The 22,723-nt window shown below is 47.5% G+C and overlaps 1 protein-coding gene across 14 annotated transcripts in view; it reads right to left on the bottom strand.

Moving 5' to 3' along the window:
- esyt1b (extended synaptotagmin-like protein 1b) overlaps positions 1–22,372 on the bottom strand; it is a 31,098-nt gene extending 8,726 nt beyond the window's left edge. The window contains exons 1-45 of one of the 14 annotated variants that reach the window (XM_049000268.1): positions 20,985–22,367; positions 19,614–19,655; positions 17,424–17,558; positions 17,196–17,269; positions 17,030–17,102; positions 16,851–16,940; positions 16,698–16,753; positions 16,245–16,365; positions 15,492–15,668; positions 14,919–15,001; positions 14,720–14,768; positions 14,194–14,283; positions 13,997–14,092; positions 13,534–13,605; positions 13,336–13,422; positions 12,932–13,081; positions 12,572–12,691; positions 12,300–12,476; positions 12,119–12,201; positions 11,978–12,026; positions 11,742–11,831; positions 11,546–11,641; positions 8,898–8,969; positions 7,774–7,860; positions 6,717–6,863; positions 6,166–6,326; positions 5,926–6,067; positions 5,636–5,812; positions 5,443–5,525; positions 5,264–5,312; positions 5,052–5,141; positions 4,812–4,907; positions 4,428–4,499; positions 4,179–4,265; positions 3,458–3,604; positions 2,922–3,079; positions 2,603–2,765; positions 2,264–2,440; positions 2,071–2,153; positions 1,892–1,940; positions 1,661–1,750; positions 1,421–1,516; positions 1,037–1,108; positions 788–874; positions 60–206 (exon numbers count right to left, since the gene is read on the bottom strand). In XM_049000268.1, the coding sequence (XP_048856225.1) occupies positions 60–206; positions 788–874; positions 1,037–1,108; positions 1,421–1,516; positions 1,661–1,750; positions 1,892–1,940; positions 2,071–2,153; positions 2,264–2,440; positions 2,603–2,765; positions 2,922–3,079; positions 3,458–3,604; positions 4,179–4,265; positions 4,428–4,499; positions 4,812–4,907; positions 5,052–5,141; positions 5,264–5,312; positions 5,443–5,525; positions 5,636–5,812; positions 5,926–6,067; positions 6,166–6,326; positions 6,717–6,863; positions 7,774–7,860; positions 8,898–8,969; positions 11,546–11,641; positions 11,742–11,831; positions 11,978–12,026; positions 12,119–12,201; positions 12,300–12,476; positions 12,572–12,691; positions 12,932–13,081; positions 13,336–13,422; positions 13,534–13,605; positions 13,997–14,092; positions 14,194–14,283; positions 14,720–14,768; positions 14,919–15,001; positions 15,492–15,668; positions 16,245–16,365; positions 16,698–16,753; positions 16,851–16,940; positions 17,030–17,102; positions 17,196–17,269; positions 17,424–17,558; positions 19,614–19,655; positions 20,985–21,347 (4,905 nt within the window). In that variant the 5' untranslated portion in view covers positions 21,348–22,367. Of the gene's footprint in view, positions 1–59; positions 207–787; positions 875–1,036; positions 1,109–1,420; positions 1,517–1,660; positions 1,751–1,891; positions 1,941–2,070; positions 2,154–2,263; positions 2,441–2,602; positions 2,766–2,921; positions 3,080–3,457; positions 3,605–4,178; positions 4,266–4,427; positions 4,500–4,811; positions 4,908–5,051; positions 5,142–5,263; positions 5,313–5,442; positions 5,526–5,635; positions 5,813–5,925; positions 6,068–6,165; positions 6,327–6,716; positions 6,864–7,773; positions 7,861–8,897; positions 8,970–11,545; positions 11,642–11,741; positions 11,832–11,977; positions 12,027–12,118; positions 12,202–12,299; positions 12,477–12,571; positions 12,692–12,931; positions 13,082–13,335; positions 13,423–13,533; positions 13,606–13,996; positions 14,093–14,193; positions 14,284–14,719; positions 14,769–14,918; positions 15,002–15,491; positions 15,669–16,244; positions 16,366–16,697; positions 16,754–16,850; positions 16,941–17,029; positions 17,103–17,195; positions 17,270–17,423; positions 17,559–19,613; positions 19,656–20,984 lie in introns of all 14 variants that reach the window. The other 13 variants (XM_049000256.1, XM_049000267.1, XM_049000271.1 and 10 more) reach the window with 13 other exon arrangements.
- Between the last annotated feature and the right edge of the window lie 351 nt (positions 22,373–22,723).

Below are 22,723 nucleotides of genomic sequence, written 5' to 3'. Positions count from 1 at the left end.
AAACTGGTGCAGTCATGGTTTGATAAGTCAAACCTTAAAGTGCCAATACTGAGCTTTACCTTGAGCTCCGCCCTCAGCAGTATCTGACTCTCAGCGGGAACTCCATCCAGACTCAGCCAGCGGTCCAGCACCAGCCCTGGTTCTGAAAGCAGCTCTCTGACAGGCAGAACCAGCGAGCCAGTGGGCTGATCCCCAGTGTGGTACAGCTGTAACACAGAGAAAGGTGGAGACCTATCAGTACAGATTATATCAATCCAGCACAGGAAGTGTTAGCCATTTTGCTAATGACACCGCAGTTTGTCTGGATGAGAACTTGACAGAAGGTTCTTTTATAAGATGAGTTTGAAATGTAATGTGCATATAAAGTGGAAGCCGTCTGGTAACAGCAGCATTTATAATTCTCCAAATGGGATATTAAAATACAGTTTGTTATAGAAAAAAAATATAGAATCTGTGTTACCCTTGGATCTGCAACCCTGACCAGGATACCATGCTGGAATACGAATGAATGCATGGATGGATGGATGGATGGATGGATGGATGGATGTTACCATCAAGAAACTATTACTACAATCCCTACAATTCAACAGTATTACACATGGATCAAGAATCATGGGAATTTGTATAACAAACAGCTTAAGAATATTCTGTCTGCCAAAAAAATGAGAAAATAATTCAGATCAGATCTTCATTGAATGATTCTACTCTGCCACCTCCATGGTCCTGGAGATGTTGGCTGTAACACATGCAGCACAAACACTGCTTAAGGCCACTTCAGCTGGTTTACCTTCACTTTCAGGATGTCCTCCTTGGGGTCCGGAACCAGAAAGTGAACCGCCTCATCCCACTGGGGCGAAGTAGAACGATCGCACACCTGGAAACAGGAACAGCCGGCGCCATGCTCTTCACTTCCACACGTAAAAGCAGCAGAACCAGCATCCACATACATACTGAGGCCATATTTACTGGAAATCCAGTCACACTCTGACATCAGCTCGTCACCATGGCTACTGCAGGGATGAAGCAGCCATCTCACCTTGGTCTTGTGGGTAGTTTCTCTGAAGATGATCTCGGCCCCCACCTTCGGCTCCTTGCCGCTCTTCTTTATCTGGACGGGAGGAAGCGAGTGAACGGACATGAATAACTATTCCCATCCATAGTGATCCTTTCCTTTAGTTTCTCACATGGAAATAATTCATCCCATGTCAGAAGAACTACATTTTCAGAGTCTACAGAAATAGAAGCCTATTATACTCCTGGCTGGAACCAAAAGAAGGCCTGAAATGTATCGTAGCAGAGAGATCAAACTATACGCACCACTGGAGATTCACAGCCACCATCATCAGAAGTGACTCCTGCACTGCACTCAGCTGTATAACATGCAGTGACACCCCTGGCTCTCTGGAGGGGGGGTACTTACGGGCAGGGCGTGGGCGCGCTCCACGTACACAAAGAGCAGAGCAGCCGTTGGCACAGCCTTGTTCTGGTACGACTTCTGGGTCCGGAGCTGCAGGACCTGGGGATTCAGTAGATTCACACTCTCAGGGTACGGAATACTGACATAACACCTGCCGTCGGCTCCAGGCTGCAGTTACACTCTGTATCACCACAGGAGCACAGTAGACAGGTGTAAAGTGGATGAACCAAGGCTTCCACTGACCTGATCCAGTCTGGTCCGGTCTTGAACCTTAGGAACCCACTCCAGAACCAGGTGGACATGGCCTGACTTCACCTCACTCAGAGTGTACCACTGGAACCGGATCACGCCATGCAGAAAGGTTAACGAAACAAAAACACACACTCACACACACTCACACACACTTACACACACACACACGACACACACACGACACACACAAGGTCCACAGCGAGGTTCGAGGGCAGACCTCACCTCATCCATGTACTGGGAGCTGATGATGTCACTCAGGCTGACATTGAACCTGCAAACACAAATTATCATCACTTATATCTATTCTGGATATAATATTCTTCCAGCTTTAAGCTTAATAATGGTACACACCCATATAAAAGCACAAGCGTCATTCAAATATCATCACCGTGAAAACTCACCTCCCCAGGAAGTCGTCTGTGCCCACATCTTTATCATACACTTCAAACTGGACCTCCTGCTCTGCCTGCTGGTTCAAGACCACCTGGAACACCACAACACGGCAAGAGCCCAAATCCTCAGAATGCATTCTAACAGCTACCAGCTTGAAGCTGGCGGTTTTATATAAAATACCAGAGTGATGAACTGTGGTACCTCGTACAGCTCATTCCAGATGGGATTCAGGTTCTCCTTGATCACTTGACTGCAGAACTTCACAGCCCCGATATGTATCTTGACATAAGGGTCACTCTTCCCCTTCACCATGCCCCCCATGTGGTTATCCTTTGCGATCAGATTCTGGGCCTCTACCAGGTGAATGCGTAGCACCCCCTACAGGAAGAACGTCATTATTACCGTATTATCTTACACTCTTCCACAGAATGATTAGCAGGACCCTGAATGTCTAACATGTTTAATAATTTATGCTCTATCCTCCAAAGTAATATTTCCAGAACAAAGCAGATAATATGTTTTTCATAGTAATAATTTCACCTCTGTAGCAAAGCTGGGGTCAGGAGATGTCCGACTGGGCTTAGTGGACACTGGGCTGGGAACGATGGAGACTTCCTGAGGTTCTACCTTGGCTGCTGCTCCTTCCTTGACCTTCTCAGGTGTAGGAGACACTGGTGCCCTAGCAGGGTGTGGCCCCTCATCCCTAAGTGTATCAGGAACAAAGACAGGCACCATCCATCAGTGTGTGTCAAAGCCAGGGACCAACTGTACATGTGCAGCAACAAACGTGCTGTGACTGTCTTCACAGCCTCAAGGAAATCCATGACCACCAACACCCGTGTCTCCAAATCTCACTCACCCTTTGGTAAGGGCAGCTTTATGTATCACCTCCTGACTGGGTGGGGTGATGGTGTCTTTGGGCGGGACTACAGTTTGCTGCACCTCCATGGCTGAAGGGGAGCTAGGAGGAACACCAGCGTGACTTGGGCCTACTTTGAGTATCTTTGAATCCAAGATCTGTTGACAAAAATATGAATAAATCCTCATAGAGCTTTAGTGCAGAGCAGTGATGCCCTGGCGTTATCTATGAGCTTCGTCACATTAGCTGATCATTTAAAAACCAAAATTAAGATTCCTTCAAAGTGCACCATTGTTTGTACCTTCCATTCATGAACAAGCAAAAAATTTTACTGGAGATTTTAAGACAGAACTTAACAGCACAATCTCTGTAAACTTTATAGTGAGCATTCGGTGTGTGAAGATGACCCTAATCAGTGTGCAGTATAACAGTGTTCTAATAAGCACCTGCACAGTCTGTACTGGAAACAGAACACAGAACCCTCACCTTAAGTGTGTAACAATGGGGAACCTTAAAGTGCCAATACTGAGCTTTACCTTGAGCTCCGCCCTCAGCAGTATCTGACTCTCAGCGGGAACTCCATCCAGACTCAGCCAGCGGTCCAGCACCAGCCCCGGTTCTGAAAGCAGCTCTCTGACAGGCAGAACCAGCGAGCCAGTGGGCTGATCCCCAGTGTGGTACAGCTGTAACACAGAGAAAGGTGGAGACCTATCAGTACAGATCATATCAATCCAGCACAGGAAGTGTTAGCCATTTTGCTAATGACACCGCAGTTTGTCTGGATGAGAACTTGACAGAAGGTTCTTTTATAAGATGAGTTTGAAATGTAATGTGCATATAAAATGGAAGCCGTCTGGTAACAGTAGCATTTATAATTCTCCAAATTGGATATTAAAATACAGTTTGTTGTAGAAAAAAAAATATAGAATCTGTGTTACCCTTGGTTCTGCAACCCTGACCAGGATACCGTGTTGGAATACGAATGAATGCATGGATGGATGGATGGATGGATGGATGCTACCATACAGAAACTATTACTACAATCCCTAAAATTCAACAGTATTACACATGGATCAAGAATCATGGGAATTTCTATAACAAACAGCTTAAGAATATTCTGTCCGCCAAAAAAATGAGAAAATAATTCAGATCAGATCTTCATTGAATGATTCTACTCTGCCACCTCCATGGTCCTGGAGATGTTGGCTGTAACACATGCAGCACAAACACTGCTTAAGGCCACTTCAGCTGGTTTACCTTCACTTTCAGGATGTCCTCCTTGGGGTCCGGAACCAGAAAGTGAACCGCCTCATCCCACTGGGGCGAAGTAGAACGATCGCACACCTGGAAACAGGAACAGCCGGCGCCATGCTCTTCACTTCCACACGTAAAAGCAGCAGAACCAGCATCCGCATACATAATGAGGCCATATTTACTGGAAATCCAGTCACACTCTGACATCAGCTCGTCACCATGACTACTGCAGGGATGAAGCAGCCATCTCACCTTGGTCTTGTGGGTAGTTTCTCTGAAGATGATCTCGGCCCCCACCTTCGGCTCCTTGCCGCTCTTCTTTATCTGGACGGGAGGAAGCGAGTGAACGGACATGAATAACTATTCCCATCCATAGTGATCCTTTACTTTAGGTTCTCACATGGATATAATTCATCCCATGTCAGAAGAACTAAATTTTCAGAGTCTACAGAAATAGAAGCCTATTATACTCCTGGCTGGAACCAAAAGAAGGCCTGAAATGTATCGGAGCAGAGAGATCAAACTATACGCACCACTGGAGATTCACGGCCACCATCATCAGAAGTGACTCCTGCACTGCACTCAGCTGTATAACATGCAGTGACACCCCCGGCTCTCTGGAGGGGGGGTACTTACGGGCAGGGCGTGGGCGCGCTCCACGTACACAAAGAGCAGAGCAGCAGTTGGCACAGCCTTGTTCTGGTACAACTTCTGGGTCCGGAGCTGCAGGACCTGGGGATTCAGTAGATTCACACTCTCAGGGTACGGAATACTGACATAACACCTGCCGTCGGCTCCAGGCTGCAGTTACACTCTGTATCACCACAGGAGCACAGTAGACAGGTGTAAAGTGGATGAACCAAGGCTTCCACTGACCTGATCCAGTCTGGTCCGGTCTTGAACCTTAGGAACCCACTCCAGAACCAGGTGGACATGGCCTGACTTCACCTCACTCAGAGTGTACCACTGGAACCGGATCACGCCATGCAGAAAGGTTAACGAAACAAAAACACACACTCACACACACTCACACACACACACACACGACACACACAAGGTCCACAGCGAGGTTCGAGGGCAGACCTCACCTCATCCATGTACTGGGAGCTGATGATGTCACTCAGGCTGACATTGAACCTGCAAACACAAATTATCATCACTTATATCTATTCTGGATATAATATTCTTCCAGCTTTAAGCTTAATAATGGTACACACCCATATAAAAGCACAAGCGTCATTCAAATATCTTCACCGTGAAAACTCACCTCCCCAGGAAGTCGTCTGTGCCCACATCTTTATCATACACTTCAAACTGGACCTCCTGCTCTGCCTGCTGGTTCAGGACCACCTGGAACACCACAACACGGCAAGAGCCCAAATCCTCAGAATGCATTCTAACAGCTACCAGCTTGAAGCTGGCGGTTTTATATAAAATACCAGAGTGATGAACTGTGGTACCTCGTACAGCTCATTCCAGATGGGATTCAGGTTCTCCTTGATCACTTGACTGCAGAACTTCACAGCCCCGATATGTATCTTGACATAAGGGTCACTCTTCCCCTTCACCATGCCCCCCATGTGGTTATCCTTTGCGATCAGATTCTGGGCCTCTACCAGGTGAATGCGTAGCACCCCCTACAGGAAGAACGTCATTACTGCACATTAACCCTACTCATCTATAGTATGTAGAATTTGAACAAGACACAAATTACATGACTGTTTTGGTGAATCCTTATCTTATGTCTTACCTCAGTAGCAAAGCTGGAGTTGGGGGTAGTCTGGCAGGGTCGTTTGCCCACACTGTCCTCAGGTGATTCTTCTTTATGCCCTGGTCCAGTCGGGGAGAGTGGGGGCAGTGACCCGGCACTAACAGAGTCACTCACTTTATTTCTAAAAGCACACAGAAGAATGAGGAACTTAGAGTGAACCTGGGTCTTCCTGTCTCCAATGCTGTCCTACCATGGAGACGTCGCAGCATAATATGTTACCCAGAATCCCCTGCTTTCTGCTGAAGCCCCTCTTTGGCTGTGGGGAATGTCCCCTTGTTTGGGTCGATGACATCACTCTTAGTCTTCGAGCTGGGGGTATCCGGCATGCTGGGTGCATCTGCTTGCCCCCCACTGCCGTCTACGGCACCGGAACACAGGAGCTGGGGGTGTGATGGCGTGTCAGTAAGAATCTGGTCACAACTTTACAGCTCATCAGAAATTCCACGCATGGAGCGTGAAGGTGCCTCGTTTGTTTTGCTTGTACATGCTGTTCTATTACGTCTGTATAATGTTATTGACCAAAGCACAATTAATCCCCATATGTCTTACATCCCGGAAATAATGTATTGGAGTTCAGTTCCTTCCCTCTCCATTCTGTGCACCATGCAGCTGGGAGCCAGCAAACCTTCCAATTTGCTACAGCTTCCCTACTTTGTAACAATCTCTGCAACAACCACGAAAAAAAACAGGAACTTCGTAGTTGTTCTAACCACAGGCTTTGGCACATAGGGGGGCTGCTTACATGTAGCTATGTGAAGCCAAATTCTCACCTTCAGTTCAGCCCTCAGTAGAATCTCACTGTCAGCTGAGGCCCCATCAACACTGAGCCAGCTGTCCAGCGCCAGGCCCGGTACCGACAGCAGGTCTTTGACTCGCAGAAAGAGAGAACCCAGAGCCAGGCCCCAGTTATGGGACAGCTGTTCCGAGAGAAAGACACTCATTACTATCCCACTGTACAGAGATATCATTTTCCTGCAGGTATGTGACCCAGAGCCGGACCGGAAGGTTACCAGTTCACATTCCAAGAAACCACAGCTGCTGCGGCTCTTTCAACAAGCTGGAGATCCTAGACCCAGTACAAATTCCCAGTTGCGATCATCACACACTGTGAAGTCGCCACATGCATCAGGCCCCCTGACCTGCAGCCTGCGTTATATTCAGCACTCAGACCCAATCAATTATAATTATTAGGTTGTTTGGTGGTGGAACAGAATGAATATGTAGGATGGAGAGAGAAAAGCGACACAGAGCACAGGGTGAATGACGACCACAACAGCAACAACAGCAATCATAATAACAATAACAATTATAACAATAATAATAATAATGTTACATTTATATAGCACCTTTCACAATCCCAAGGTTGGGGGGGAGGCATCAGTAATTAGTAAAGGAGGAAGAGGCAATAGAGAGATGTTCATGGAAGAGAAAGAAGAGACTCTGGAAGAGAGTTGCATAGTTTGGGGACCATGAGACGCCCCTTAACATCTGTCCAATAATCAACCACTGGGAAAACAGAGAAATAACTGAACACTTTAAAGACAGACGTTGGAGAGAAATGTTAATTTGCAATACCACCAGTAGGCGAAAATACAGTGTGTTAAATATCACACCACTGCACTTAATTTGAGTTCGCTGATAGTCAATAAACTGTTGATATGTGTCACCACACCCTGGTTCCTCAGCGTTGGCCATATAACTTTAAGTTGACAACACGACTATCTGCATGTAACTAAGGTGGGTCTATAAAGACCAGAAACCGGTTTCTGACTTGAAGTCAAACGTACATATAGACACCAAGAAAGCGTGAGAAGCTGGGTCCCTCACCTTCACTGTGAGGATATCCTCTGGGGGGTCACGTACAAGAAAGGAGAATGACTCGTTCCACTTAGGAGAGCAGGAGCGATCACACACCTTAAGATGAAAAACAGATGAATAGAGGTCACTGGAGAAAGCTGTCTTACATACAGCAGGACATCGTTTCACGGTCTGTAATGAAGGCGAATGAAGGTTCTAAGTGCTGAATGAATTAAACGGGAGCATATCATGTTTAATACTGAATTACGTCTTTTTTTAAATACAAACTCAAAATAGATGAAATAGTAATTCTGGATTTCAATCACACAAATTAATATGGAATTTACAGCAGTAATATAGCACCCTGAAATTAAATTCTGTTTTTAACAGACTAATGTCACACCACAGACATATTCCTGTTTCCAGTATTGAATGAAAGCAGTGACATTTGCACAGTCAGAGGCCAGTGACCACAGCAGCAGAAGTTGCATTTATTTATAAAGCAGAATTAAAAACAACATTTGTTGACCAAAGTGCTGTACAGGAACACCAAAAATGAAAGGAAAAAGGAAAAAATATATAACAATAATAGCAATAAATAAACACTGGGAAAAGGAATATAAGAAACTGTTAATCCGACTTAAATGCTGGAGAATGAAAAAGTGTTTTAAGACGGGATTTATAAACGGAGGGAGCCGATCTGCTGGCCAGGGGAGGCTGTGAACGTTCACCTTCGAGCTTCCGTTTGAAGCGAGGGATTATCAGCATTTCCGATGACCCGTGAATCCTGGCGGTTATGTAGGGACGTATATGAGAGGGCTAAGCCACTCCAAACAGGAATCCTAAGGTGGACTGGGACAGTCTGGGTAAGGACAGGTATTATGTTATCCCTTTCTAGCTTGTGAGAAGTCTCGCTGCATCGTCCTGAACCAGCTGACAGTGGGCCAGGGACAACTGGGTAATTCCAGTATACAGGGAGTTACAGTAATCAAGCCTTGTGGAGATGGATGTATGTGTGACTATTTCAAGGTCACTTAAAGAGACGAACAGTTTAAGCTCTGAGATGGTTCTAAGCTGGAAGAAACTGGATTTGACAACCACATTAACCTGTCTGCCAAACTTGGGAGCAGAGTCAAACATCATGAGGGACGTACCTTGGTCTTGTAGGACACGCCTCCCAGGATAAGCTCCGCCCCCACCATGGGCTCCTTTCCACTCTTCTTTAACTGCTCACAAGATGCAGAAGGAGGGCAAGTAAAACAATGAGCGGAGGAGGGCACACAACAATATCAACATACTGCCAACATCAGTTGTCCCCCCCCCATCCCAAGGCCCCACTGTTAACGGGCACCTGTCAGATGCTCACTGGATGCAGTGTGGAGACCTACCTACGCGTCTACAGAAATCCTCCAGAGAAATGGAGGCCATCACTCACACTTCACTTTTCTTGTACTGTTTTTATTGTGCAGGAATCATTTACGGTCATTTAACTGATGATTGATCTAATACTTCATGAATCCCATGTCCTGCCTGAACGGGACCGATCCCATAAACATGCCGACGTGATTCTGATATCTTCCGAAAGTCAGTGAGCGTGAAGTGAAGTCACACTCCTGTCCGCATAGTTTGTGTGTTCAGTGCTTCCTCCTGCACTAGTGACACCTGCGTCCTGTCCTGTTCCTCGGTATCACAACAGCCCACAAGATGGAGCGACCTCAACAATGCAGTTAATCTAACACACTGGCGCAGCTCAGATGTCTGCTGGCACAACAGGAAGCGAGAGCAAACTGCAGATGGGGCCGGAAATCAGAGTTTTGAGGTCTGTCATGTAATATATCAGGTAGAAAGGCAGTAACGGTACAGAGAAATGATACCGAACAGGATCTCAGTGAGGTTGAGGTTTTATCTTGGACTTTTTCCAAACTGTTTTCACCCATTCAGCAGATCTGCTGATTGTTACATTGAATTCTGTTTTTCTCAGAAGCCCTGAAATGATGCGTAATAGAGGCTAATTCCAGTGACACCGTTAACATTAGGCAAGAAAACAACTCAGAGGCTGTAAGAAAGGAGCTCAAGGTCGACTTTACGGCTACAAGGAGACCAAGTGTCTTGGCTGAGAAACATTCCCAAAGCGTCGCCCCTCCTCCACCGCGCCGCCTGTCGTGATTCACCACTGCGGTGATTCATCGTCTTTGTTCCAGAAACCTTGAAATCCCATCAGATGCATCTTTGCAGATCTGAACCGTACTGCCATGATCTTTTCGGAATGAAGGCTTTTTCCTGACCCGTCCATAAGTCAGGCTTGTTTTTGATCACAAAGTCACGAACTCTAAGATTTAATTGTTGCATTGAATATTCTCAGTTAGTGAATAATCCCTGTTGCTGCAGAATGATGGCTGTATAACTGGTAGGAAATGGCCTTACAGCCCCTCCCAGCCTGATGAGCAGACAACAAAAATCTGCAATCATTGCTGATGCAAAGACAAACCTCAGACTCCACCGCACTTCCCGATGATCAGCCAGTCAAGATGATGTCATTAAAAGCACCTGACTGCTAATTCACCTCCTAATTCCTAAGGGTCTAAGTTTCTGGAATGTATTGATGAGTGAATAATGATATTCTACAATGTTTCTGTTATCTGACCGTACAGTTAGTGATGCTGGGATGCACCGACACAGACAGGACAGGCGGCCATGCGCTCGCTGCGGCACCCTGGACAGTGGCTACCTGTCAGGATTCCGGACAGCTGTTTGGAGCAGACGGTGAGCCAGGGCCCAAACCCCAAAGATACGGGGTTGGGACCGATTGAGCAGCCCAGGTGCCACCATAGTCCTGGCAGCCAGGCTCCCGTGAAGGAGTCTGACTCCCAAAGGATCACAGCCAGCGACTCGTGGAGCAACTGAAGCTCCCATTTGCTCCCATTCTCCTTTTCTCTAAACCCCCTCAGCTTGTGAGCCAACATCATACTCCCCCCACCTCCCCCTCTCCTCCCCCTCACCCCCCACCTCCCTCTCTCCTCCTCCCCACCCCCCACCTTCCTCTTACTTCACTCCACCTCCCTCTCTTCTCCCCCTCACTCCCCACCTCCCACTCATTTCCTCCTCACCCCCACCTCCCTCTCACTTCCCCCTCACCCCCCCACCTCCCTCTCACTTCTCCCTCACCTCCTCCTCACTTCCCACTCTCATAACATTCACCTCCTCAGTCCAGCAGGATCCATCTTGAAACACCAGAATCCGATCACCTCCAGTCACCCATGACTCCCTGACTGCTCTTTCCCCATTTCCTTCTTTTTCCAACTAAATTCCATCTTACGGGGGGGGGGCCCTGCTTGGCCACCAGCCTTCGCCTCTGTGTTCTTGTCCTTGCTCATGCCTACCCCTCCCCACAGCCCCAAAATGTAGAATTCAATTTTTCATCTTCTTCACATCACTTGAACACCAGTTACTTCGGATTGCCTTCAAATTTAACCCTCAATATTTAAATTACCAGCGGCAGTAGCAGGTACGAATGCTCACTTCAAAAAAGGAATTAACGAGTGGTACATATTTCTAAGCATGTCTGTACTTGTATTCTACAGACACCCAAAAGACCTTGCAGAAAACAATACCATCCTTCTCTTAAAGGCAAACCACAATTAAACTGCAGTTACTTAATATTTACTGTACAATGCTGGCTGGTTAGATCTCATACTTGATGCATATAATCACATACCTACACAAATATATCTGACTCATCAAAGCTAAAGAAAGCAGACAACAAACTTTGGGAATTCTGGGAACCTGGGAAAGGTGTACCTACAGGCAGGGCGTGGGCGCGCTCCACGAACACGACGAGCAGGGCGGCAGAGGGTACGGTCTTGTTATGGTACGACTTCTGGGCTTGGAGCTTCAGGGCCTGAGGGTTTGGTGAATTCGCAGAGCGCAGTAAGATCATTCAGTCTCCCCCTTCACACAATTGCCGGTAAAGGATTATGGAGAGCTTTGCTTAGTCTGACCTCATCCAGCCGAGCAGGATCCACAACAGTAGGCATCCAGTCCAGGACCAGGTGGACGCTGCCGGATTTCACATCATTCAGTGTGTACCACTGAAGCAGACCCCCACAGGAAAAGACACGCAATGAGTCATCACTAAGGCAACCCTCCATACTGTGCCGACAAAACTCCACAAAAAACTGCACTATATATGCAGTATATATGGACACCATCACAGCACCTTCTGACACACCCTCACCTGGTCAACATGCTGTGAGCGGATAATGTCACTCAAGCCGACCTTAAACCTGCCCACACAGGAGGACATTATAATTAACCAGGCCGTTCATAACAGTTCAAAATCAAAATACAATATATCTAAATTAAAGTGCTAACCCACCTCCCCAGGAATTCATCCGTGCCAACATCATCATCGTACAAGTCAAACTGGACCTCCTGCCCAGGCACTCGGGTCAGAATCACCTGGAAACACAGCAAATGGGCCCCGACCATGTCCTCAGCTCATTCTTAGCAACGGGTGTGCAGTGTACCCTGGGCAGGTGGGCCGGACCAATCAGTACCTCATACAGCTCGTTCCAGGTGGGGTTCAGATTCTTGTTGACCACATGACTCCGGAAGGTCTTCCCCCCGACGCGCGTCTTCACATAGGGATCGCTCTTCCCCTTCACCATGCCGCCCATGAGATTATCCTTGGCGATCAGATTCCGCGCCTCCACCAGCTGAATCCGCAGCACCCCCTAGAGGACGGAAAGTGCAGCATCTGAGTGAGGCGGTACGGCGGACTGCAGACCATCGTAGAATAGAGTGCATACACCTGCGACCTGCCACTCACCTCGGTAGCAAAGCCGTCACTAGGGGATGTGTGCTGGGGTCTCTCCGTGCCCTCAGACGCAGGACCGGAGACCCAGACCTTCGGCGCGTGGAGGGCGGCTTCCTCATCCAGCCAGAGCACCTAGGAAACGGAAGAGGGTGGCATTTTGAGACTCCTGATAACTGAGACAATGGTGAGTGGATGAAAGAAAGCGCCATTGTTAGCGCAGCCATTGTTAGCGTAGCCATTGTTAGCGTAGCCATTGTTAGCGTAGCCATTGTTAGCATTTTGACATTTGTCCATCAAGGACTGCAGGACTGATCTCTCATTCATTAAGGAACCTCACTATGGATGTAGACCATAATGTGAAAGTGGTCTCACCCTTAGGACGGCCCGAAGAGAGATGCGACTGGTAGCCTTGGCATCAGCCAGTGGAAACCAGTCATCCACAGAAAGGTCATGGTTGGCCAGCAGGCGAGACAACGGGATGGACAGGCTGCCGAGCAACTGGACCCGGTCACTGTCCTTCACCTGGGAGGAAGAACCGGAATGGGACAGAGAGGAGTGGACAGACATCAGAGGGGCTTACAGAATCGGCAGGGTGTGCTGGGATAGTACCCAGAAAACTGGACAGCACGTTCGCTGAGGACAGCAGCAGGACAATGAGACCAAACAAGATGAAATTTGCGAATATTAATACATTAATCTCGCAAAATTTGGCTGCTTGAACAATCGGACAGAAAGCAACTGGGTAGCAGGCGACCTCACAGAATCTGGCGTGATACCTGGATGACGATGTTCTGCTGATTGGGGACGTGAAGGAAGAAGGTGAAGGCGTCCTCCCACACGGGGTTCGTGGTCTCAGCGCACATCTGACAAGAGGAGGACAGTGACTGTGAAAGGCAGAGACTGGTGTATCTGACGGCACAGTGTGCAGAATGCAGGCGTCTGAGATCATGAAGTAGCCAATCAATGCGACTCACCCTGCTCTCCCGAGCGACGCCCTGCACAGACAGCTGCACCAACGGGCTGGGCTCTTTGTTGCCCTTCTTCATCTGCAATGCATTTTACCAAAAGAAAACCAGTTAGCAACACAGCAAAGGCTAAAAGGAGGACAGAAATCCCAAGCATCTGAGGAATGGCCAAGGGCGTGTGCAGCTGTTTTTGCCCCATTGTCCCCCTCCCTGTGGTCCTGATAACAGCCAAATCCCATGGCAACGTGACAAATGGCAGGAGCATGTGAGTAGAAGCAGCTGAAGACCACCGATCTTCTTGAGGGGGGAGTTTACAGCCATACTGGTTCACTTGGCTGGGATTGGTTTCGACATGCCCACAAAAAACCACACCCAAAAGTGCGGATGGCGCTGTTATTGTGCCCAAGGCCCACCCCCCACCCACAGGAAGTGGCCGGGTCCCATGGAAACAGGAAGCAGGTATGTGACTCACAGGAAGTTCCTCAGCGCGGTCCAAGTACACGGCCAGGATGGCGGCGGAGGGCCGGCTGCTTGCTTTCACAGCTACTGTCTTATTCCTCTCAATCACCTGAAACAAGGAGGAGGGGATGTGGCGTCAGTAACGGGCTCCAGTTTAACGCAGCAGCACAGGCGACTCGACGTCGCACTGAAGGCCTTCTGTAAGCTAACCTGCTCTAGCTTGTCACTAGAGGGCAGCAGTGAGAGCCATTCCATTTTCAGATGGAGACGCCCTGTATCAATGTCCTTCAGTGGGAACCACTGTAATGAAAGAGAAGGGGGAGCTTTTAAAAGCACGCATAATTACAGCAGCACCTTACATGTGAACAATATCTTCATTTTTAGTGTGTTTTTTATGCGGCACTGTTTGATTTGACTTATGTCCTGATAACTGATACGAATAATGAAGAAACCAATCAAGATCAGGCTTAAATTGACAAACCATCCAAACGAGACATAAACGAGATTACTGGTCTGTAACGTCAGAGACGGGACGAGGGGAAAGTGCGGAATACAGTCGGCCAGCATGAACTTAGAAACTGAAACACAACCGTCAAATTCATGGCATCTAAATAATAACAATGATATCATTTTAAACAAATAAGATCCTACCTACAGGATTAAGAATTTTAAAATCAATATTAAAATCTGCTCATTGCTTCAGGGGTCACGCCCCAAAGGCGCACTCCACACACACCTCGTCCAGAACGTGAGCCTGCTTCACCATGCCGAGGTCTATCGTCACCCTGCAGACAACCACAAGAGGGGGGAGGCTTTAAAATAGGGGGCGAGAAAAAGCCCACTGTCCTGTGTTTCTGTCATGATGATGGTGGTGATGGTGGTGATGGTGACGACCTGATGGGGGTGATGGGAGATGAGAGACAGGGGACAAGTACCTCCCCAGGAAATCATCCTGGTCTGGGTCTTTGTCATACACCTCCACCTCCAGCTCCTGACCAGGCACCTCATGGACAATCACCTGACACACAGTCACACACAGAGCCGGCATGACTGCAACGTACAAATGTCCGATGTGCAGACAGACACACAGCATGGACACTGCAAGCACGATGATTTAACATCACTGTGTTAAATCACTCATTAATAAAGTCATTAAAACAGACATTTACATAAACCACACTGATGATCTAGTAATATACACAAAAAAGGAAATTTATTTATTATGTGTTTCATTCATTTTAGATACATAGCTGCCGGACAGGCTTGTGCTGTAACATTCAAAATATTGGCAAATGTTAGACAAAAGACATTAAACTGGCCTGGTTTGCATAATAAACAGGCTGATGCATATTTCATTACATGACTCCCCCCCCCAGTTACCCTTAACTATCCAGTGCCACTGCCTGAAGGTCTGCTTCCAGGCCCCCCCCCCTCTATCTTGGTCCCATTAAAGGCACACAGCAGCTCCCAGTCCAGTCCACGATGCTCTGCCCGCCCCCCCATCCTACCTCATACATCTCCCCCCACTGAGGATTGAGGTTGTTGTCCACATGATGCGAGGTGAAGCTCTGTGGTCCCACGCGGAGCACGGCGTAGGGGTCTGAGATGCCCGCTGTCACGCCCTTCACGTAGCTGTCCTTGGCAGCAAGATCCTGAGCTTCCACGAGGTGGATGCGCACCACACCCTAAACACAACCCAGATGGCAGCTTGAAGGCAGGCGGGCAAGAGCAACAATACAGACAATGTCAACATATTTTGTTTTAGCCTAATGCAGTGTTCCCCAACCCAGTCCTCGGGGAACCCCGGACAGTCCACGTTTTCGCTTCCCCTCAGCTCCCAGTGCACCTGTACCAGGTATTCGGTGTTCCCGATTGGCTGGGAGCTGGGAGGGAGCAAAAATGTGGACAGTCCCAGGTTCCCTCGAGGACTGGGTTGGGAAACACTGGTCTAATGGGTCTAGCAGAGGTCCTCGCGCATGGCAAGACTGCGTTCTATTTACTGTGCAGACACATTTATCCAGGGAGACGTAGAACTGAGAAGGCCGTCTCAGCCAGTTCCTGGGGCAGTGGCCTTGTTCAAGAGCCCTTCAGTAACATCACTGCGTTGCCATGGGATGTGAACCGACAACCTTACGGTGTCCGGCACAACATCCCAAGCCGCTGAGCCACACACCACAGTTAACTTTCTCAATCAAATCTGCCTGCTTGTTATGCTTCTGCAGAAAACATGGGCATGGCAGTCCACATATCGAAGGCGTTACCCTTGGAAGGGGAGATCGCAGCTGAGCGACGGGCAGGCCGGCCACCAGGGGCACTGTCAGACGGTTGGGCAGCACCAGGAACGAGGCGATGGCATCCATTATCATCTTATCCGACATGACACTACAGGGAACGATCGAAGCTTGAAAATTAGAACAGTGTTTGTACTGACATGCTGCTTTAAAGCCATTAGCTGTACATTTTAAGTGACAACATGTCAAACAGAACCTTCGGCAGCTGCGCGGGAATTTTCAGTGCTACCTGAATTCTCCTTAAGAAGCGCCAAGGCATTTTTAGCTAGATAACCAAGAATTCTGAATCTAATTAGGCATTGAGAAGAAAAAATTAATTCTCAGCAAGGCCAAAAGATTCTGCTGCGGCTAATTCAGATCACATTAGAGATAAATGGTAATTGCAGTCCTCTTGAGGACCAGCACTAAAAATACTCCACTCACTTCAGCCCTGGAACGTCCAGTAGGTTCGTCAGGCCAGTCCAGTTGATGTCCAGTTTCTGGGTAAGACAGGAGCCAGCAGAGTGCAGGGTGACTCACGGCCACATTAGAGAACATCATGTTGGTGGATGTATACTGACACTGTGAGCTACTTACGGGCCTTTGGATGAAGAACATGGTCACCGCAGCAGCTATGGGGACGTCGCCAATCAGGGGCTCCAGGATCACCCTCATCATGCCCTTAAGCTGGCAGCGGAGAAGGAGAGAGAGCGTGAGCTGGGGGCCCATCGAGCCGCGATGAAGCCGTGACCAGAGGCAGCCCCATGCTCCTATACCTGTATCCCCTTCACTCCGGCTTTGCAGAAATACCTCTTGACTTCCACATCAATCTCAACATCTCCTACATAACTAAATGCAAAAAAAGAGAATTATTATAGAAATCATGCCCAATATGATCAACATTTGCATCTGAGGCAAACCTAGTGAGAGAAGCAGACTCACTTGATATAGAGATCCAGCAGGATTTGCCCCTTGTCATTCTCTGTGTGGACCTTCACACCGACCACCTTCATAGGCTGCAGACCACCATCGCCATGGAGACAAATAAACACAGAGAACACCAATGTCACCATGCACCAGCAATCAGGCCAAAACAGGAAACCCGTCCCCACAGAGCCCCCATCAGCAGGGAGGCTCTGGCTCCTAGATCATGCCGACGCATGACGTTACCTTGCATCCCATGTCAATCTTGGTGAAGCTGAGAGTCTGCAGGTGAGTGCTGCTGGAGCGGATGGAGGGTGCGATGCTCTCCACCAGCAGCTTCTCCAGGTACTGGCCCACAAACGGCCAGGCTTGCTGCAGGACCTGCATGGGGGTGAAGCCGCGAGAGATGGAGAGGCACCTTCGGAGCTTCCTGATACAACAGACGCTGAGCACACCGACGTCTGGCTGAGACGAGGGCTGATGGGCTCCTCTAGGGGGACATGCATCACTGACCCAGCATGAGACCTGCTCTGCACTCAGGATCTGACCAGAAATGTTTGCTTGACATTTAAATGTCAAGCATTTCTAAAAACCTCCTCAAACGCCGATTCTTTATATTCCATTCCATAATGAGGTTTCGACCGACGACAGACCGCATAAATCACAGTGGTCTCATCCATAAAGTTATATTGGAATTTAAAGTTCCTACCACCTAGTGATGACGTCATAACGTTATAGCATCGCGATGCCTTGCATTACTCCCATGTTTGTGGTGATGTTGGTGTAAAGAAGCCGACCGCACTGCTGGTAGCACTTTTACACTTACTTAAGATAATAAACAACTACGTCATTGGTTTATGTTTTCACTATACCATACTTTTTATCGCTATTTTAGAGAGTACTCTTTCTACAGTAAAACAGTTTACTGCAGCCTAGGTTTGTGTGTGCACAGTCTATGATGTTCGCACAAGAGAAAAATCACTTAACGATGTCTTTCTCAGCACAAATCCCAGTCATCAAGCAACACAAGACTGTAGTCAGTATTATTACATTCACCATGCATTATGGATACAACTCTTATCCAATAAAGACGATCTGGTGCCTATCCTGGGTAGCTAAATATAGCGTACACCATGGACAGGACACCAGAAGTAAGCATTTTATACCATGCATGATTATAAGATATCTAGCAGTAATGTTAAAATATAGGCTAGCAGTATTGTAAGCTACTAGTAATGTCCAAAGTTATGGTACCGGTTACGTCAATATGGAAGCCAGCTGAAATGCTAAAATGGAGACTAGCTGAAATGCTAAAATGGAGACTAGCTGAAATGCTAAAATGGAGACTAGCTGAAATGCTAAAATGGAGACTAGCTGAAATGCAATAACTGCCTAGTTCCTGCTGGTCTGACTGCTGTAACAATTTATAAGTGCTTAGAACTAGGAATGCAGCATTTGTGCAATCACTGTGCAACTCCAACTTGGCTAATGCAAAATTAATCATGCAAAAAGGACTCAGTGCAAACAAAATAACTGTACAGTCATGCAGACTGATGCAAGCTCTGCAGCAGAAGGAGACGACGTGGCCCTTTTTGTCTGAAGAGAAGAACGGAAACTCATTTTGTATCGACACCTAAATGGCAGATCTACAGGTTAGGGGCAGGAAGCCATCTTGTGCTAAACCAGGCAGCAGCTCTTATGGTACAGATGAAGACTTCCTGAAAGACTCCTTGATTTAGAAAACCACAGCTGGTTAATGTTTGGCGAGCCTGAGGGGTGAGTCATAGGCCCCAGATCAAAAATAGGCAGCGGGCAACTGGCTCTTTGGAAATAACATCAGCGGCAGTCATGCAAGATCATTGTTCTTTTTTTAACGTCTTATTCTCCCAACAGGCCAGAACAGATCTGTAGTTATTACTAAGACCGGGATTCGCTTAAGTTAAGACACAGTTACTGTAGCTAATGCTTTAGAATACACACAGAAAGAAGCTGGGGCAGATTAAGTCCAGAAGGAGACATAGAGCAGAATCTGCAGCCTGCTGAGTTATTCCTCTGTCCCGTGGTCATCACAGGATACCAGGGTGACGGGGGCTGAAGATCGTCAGAAGTGGTACTTTTCCACAAACATTAACAGCCACTGGTCTTACTTGGATGGGGTGAATTTTTCTTACATTTAATGGCAACTGAAGGTCTGATTGGATGTGAAAATATCACCCCCTATATCGACCCCAACCAGGGATAAGAAAGGTTTTGTGTGACTCGTGCGTAATCGACGCACAAACCGATCTCCTTTATGTTCGTCTGTTGCCTGGGTTTTGTTGAAAAGCGAATCTATGAGGGTGACGGTCATTAAGCTTCACTGCAGCACTGGGCAGTGTTTCATGAAGGGTCTGGCATCACGGCAAACAGACGTCAGACAGCAAAACAATGCAGTACCTTGTTCAGCCACTCGACTTTCTCCAAATCTGGAATGTGAATCTAGCAAGAAAAGGAAAACAGAAACAGTAAGATAAAGTGTTACGTGACTAAACCGTCATATTCGGTTGATCTGGACACACCCCCAACCACAAATGGGCACTGGCCAATCAGTGTACTTTAAATTATAATAAAAGCTAAAACTCCCCTATCCCCCTAACATCAGGTAGTTACACCAATCAGAGATGACCTGAAAATAGTACATACAAATACTGCGTGTGAGTCAGCTGATGCACTCAGACACTTAACATTAGTGTGTCCTCTGTAAGGATTGTGGGTAGAGACATTTAGGAACACACCCTGTAATACAACAAGGTGCACATGACAGACCCCAGCAACGCCGCCCCGACTGGCAGCTGCAAACTCCCTGAGCACATGCGTGTCAATGCTGATGGGGGGGTCAGCCTGCGTGAGCAGGTTGGTTTCAGGGGGAGAATGGCTGCTTTCACAATGAGTCAGCGTTGGCATCTGAGCACCCCGCAGCATGTGCTGTGTCTGACTCCTCGCGGTAACAGGAGTGATGGGAGTGCCCCAGCCAAAAAGCAGAAGCGGTATCTCACTAGTAGCACCCAGCGCCACGCTCCACGTGCTAACTGATAATGACCGTCTCTAGCAGCTCCAAAACCCTCCCTAACATCCAGCCACTTTCCATTTATTTACTCTCTTTTCCTCCACTTTGTTTGACTCCCCGCCCCTCCAAATTCTGCCGGAGGGCCTGTATCAAGGATTGCCTAATATAGACAAAGATTTAATTAGTAGGGTGTTTTTCACCCAGCCCGCTCTTGTTAGAGTATACCGGGAATATTTCAAATTTTGTCTGTCATCCGTAGCTTGCTACATTCTAATAACAAAAGTGTTTCCTTCATACTGCATAATTAATAGTTTCTATAACAGGGATCACGAATTCACGTATTAATGTTTTATATTTACCAATATATCTCTGCTCATTAGTTTAATTTTTCTCTCTTTTTTAGCTCTGGGTTTTACATGATGTTCTGGTCCATATCCAGTTGGCATATATTCTAGATCCTCAAAGCTTTTCACTTTTTTCCATGGATGGTTTACAGAACTTCTTCAGGTCATTTTATTTACAGTTTGTAGACTGCAATTTAATTTAAAATGTAAAACAAAAACCACGGGAAAAGCCTGAATTCACAAATCGATACACATTAACGGCTCCTTTCATTAAATAAATGACTGCAAAAATAATTTTTGTAGCAGTGCGTTTGAAAAGCAAGTACATCAATGGCAGCACAATGATTCACCTTGGCTGGACAAACAGAGCGATAACTGGACATAAAAAAACGCAGCGATGCGGCTTTGGACGCGTACCGATCCTGGGAAACGCTGCGAACCGCGCAGGGCTCTTCCGTCCTGGGATCCCTCTCCGTCTTCCAGCGACTGCATGGCGGAGCGCAGGCGAGCCTCCTTCGCATCCCGAGCATGTTTCCAGCCTGTGTAGAACGTCAGCCCGAAGACTAGCAGGCCAGTGCTTATCCTGTAATACCCAGCCAGGTACACGGGCAACAGGGCGGACAGACACCTCCCGAAGGTCCAAAGGACCGACTTAAAGTTGAACCGGCTGGAAACGGGGAGCTGCGCTCCTGCGACTTTCGTGTCGCTCTTCTCGGGCTGGACCGCGTCCGTGGACTCGGAGCCTTTACGCTCGGCCGGCCCTGCTTCCTCGCCAGGCATCGCAGTGGCTTTTTTCCTCCAGCAACCTCAGCCGAAACTCTTCTCAGATAGCGGATGTACCAAAAACACTAGGCTCCTGCTTAAAATGGCATGCAGCGCAAAAGTCGTGCGACTTTAAAACGTGGCATAGGAGCCGAGCGCAGTAGGAGCGAAACAGGGAAGGACGGACGTGTGGCTGGCAGTGGGATTGTGAACATCTGCACACCTTCCCGCACCGACTTCTGGCTGACAGCCTCCGATCGCGGTCCAGTTACGGGACCCCAGCGGAAACACGCCCAGTGCGTATTGCTGCGTAGACCGGCCACTGGCGCAGCTGAACAGCGGGATCCTTTCTTCCGGATCCGCGCTTTTTGGCTGTGATGACACGCCCGTAAGAAGCAGCAAAGGGCTCCAGTCCATCCACTTTGAAGGAGTTTTATAACAGCCGAAATACTAAAAATTGTCTATAGCCGTCTTCCAGTAAGAATACCTAACAGAGATGCGCAGTAACTGCTGCAGATAGACAATCTCACTTTACCATGAAAGCAGTTAGAAAAATAATCAGAGAGGAAAACTCCGTGATGTCTGGGGAGGATTCCCAAGTCTAATAAAATGTATGTACTACGTTCAGAATCCAAGTTAATTTACTCTCACGTTTGAAGAGCAAGTAGTTCCGATTAACTAATTTCTCTAAACTGTCTTTTTATGTGCAGTAAAGAGGGTGTTTTCCCTGATTTACGATTCAGATACAGATTACTCAGTTATTATAATACGGAATAGTTAATGTAAAAACACTCTTGGAGAACTGTACGGAGGTTCACATAATCAAACATTTGACTTAGGTGGAATCGTTTCACTTAAATATCTGCATTCTCCTCTATAAATTTACGAAGGCCGGATATAGCTTCATAAAAAGTGAGTGTAGAAAGTCATTTCTCGGTAGCCTACTTACTGGTTAGTCTAACTTCCATTGTTGATTCAATAGCAGCACCGTCACCTCTCACCTCCATGGTTGAGAGATCAATTTCTGCCGCTGGCCACATGTGACTGTGTCACTATTGTTTACGTGTTCTCTTCAGCAAAGGTGACTTTAGGCTATTCTCCCAGATCGTGAAAAGTGAGAGAGCCCAACCATGCTCTTCAGGTTAATGCATGTTTGCTACCACAGTCTTACCACAAACATGTAGTTAATAGTCACGTGAGCAAGTCTGCTCTTTAAACGGATGGTAAGAGCCGGCTAGTGGGTCTAAGCCACTGTGGTTATATCGACATGAGTGCAGAAGGACAACATGACGGGTCCCAAACATGGCAGCATTTGGACACATTTTAACAACTTCGGCAATGCAAAAGCCGAGTACAGAATTCTAAGTCTAAAATTTTACATTGAGGAGAGTCAA

This window comes from Brienomyrus brachyistius, unplaced genomic scaffold, assembly GCF_023856365.1.
Source record: "Brienomyrus brachyistius isolate T26 unplaced genomic scaffold, BBRACH_0.4 scaffold50, whole genome shotgun sequence".
NCBI classification, from domain to species: Eukaryota; Metazoa; Chordata; class Actinopteri; order Osteoglossiformes; family Mormyridae; genus Brienomyrus; species Brienomyrus brachyistius.
This window is presented reverse-complemented; position numbering and strand designations above follow the sequence as displayed.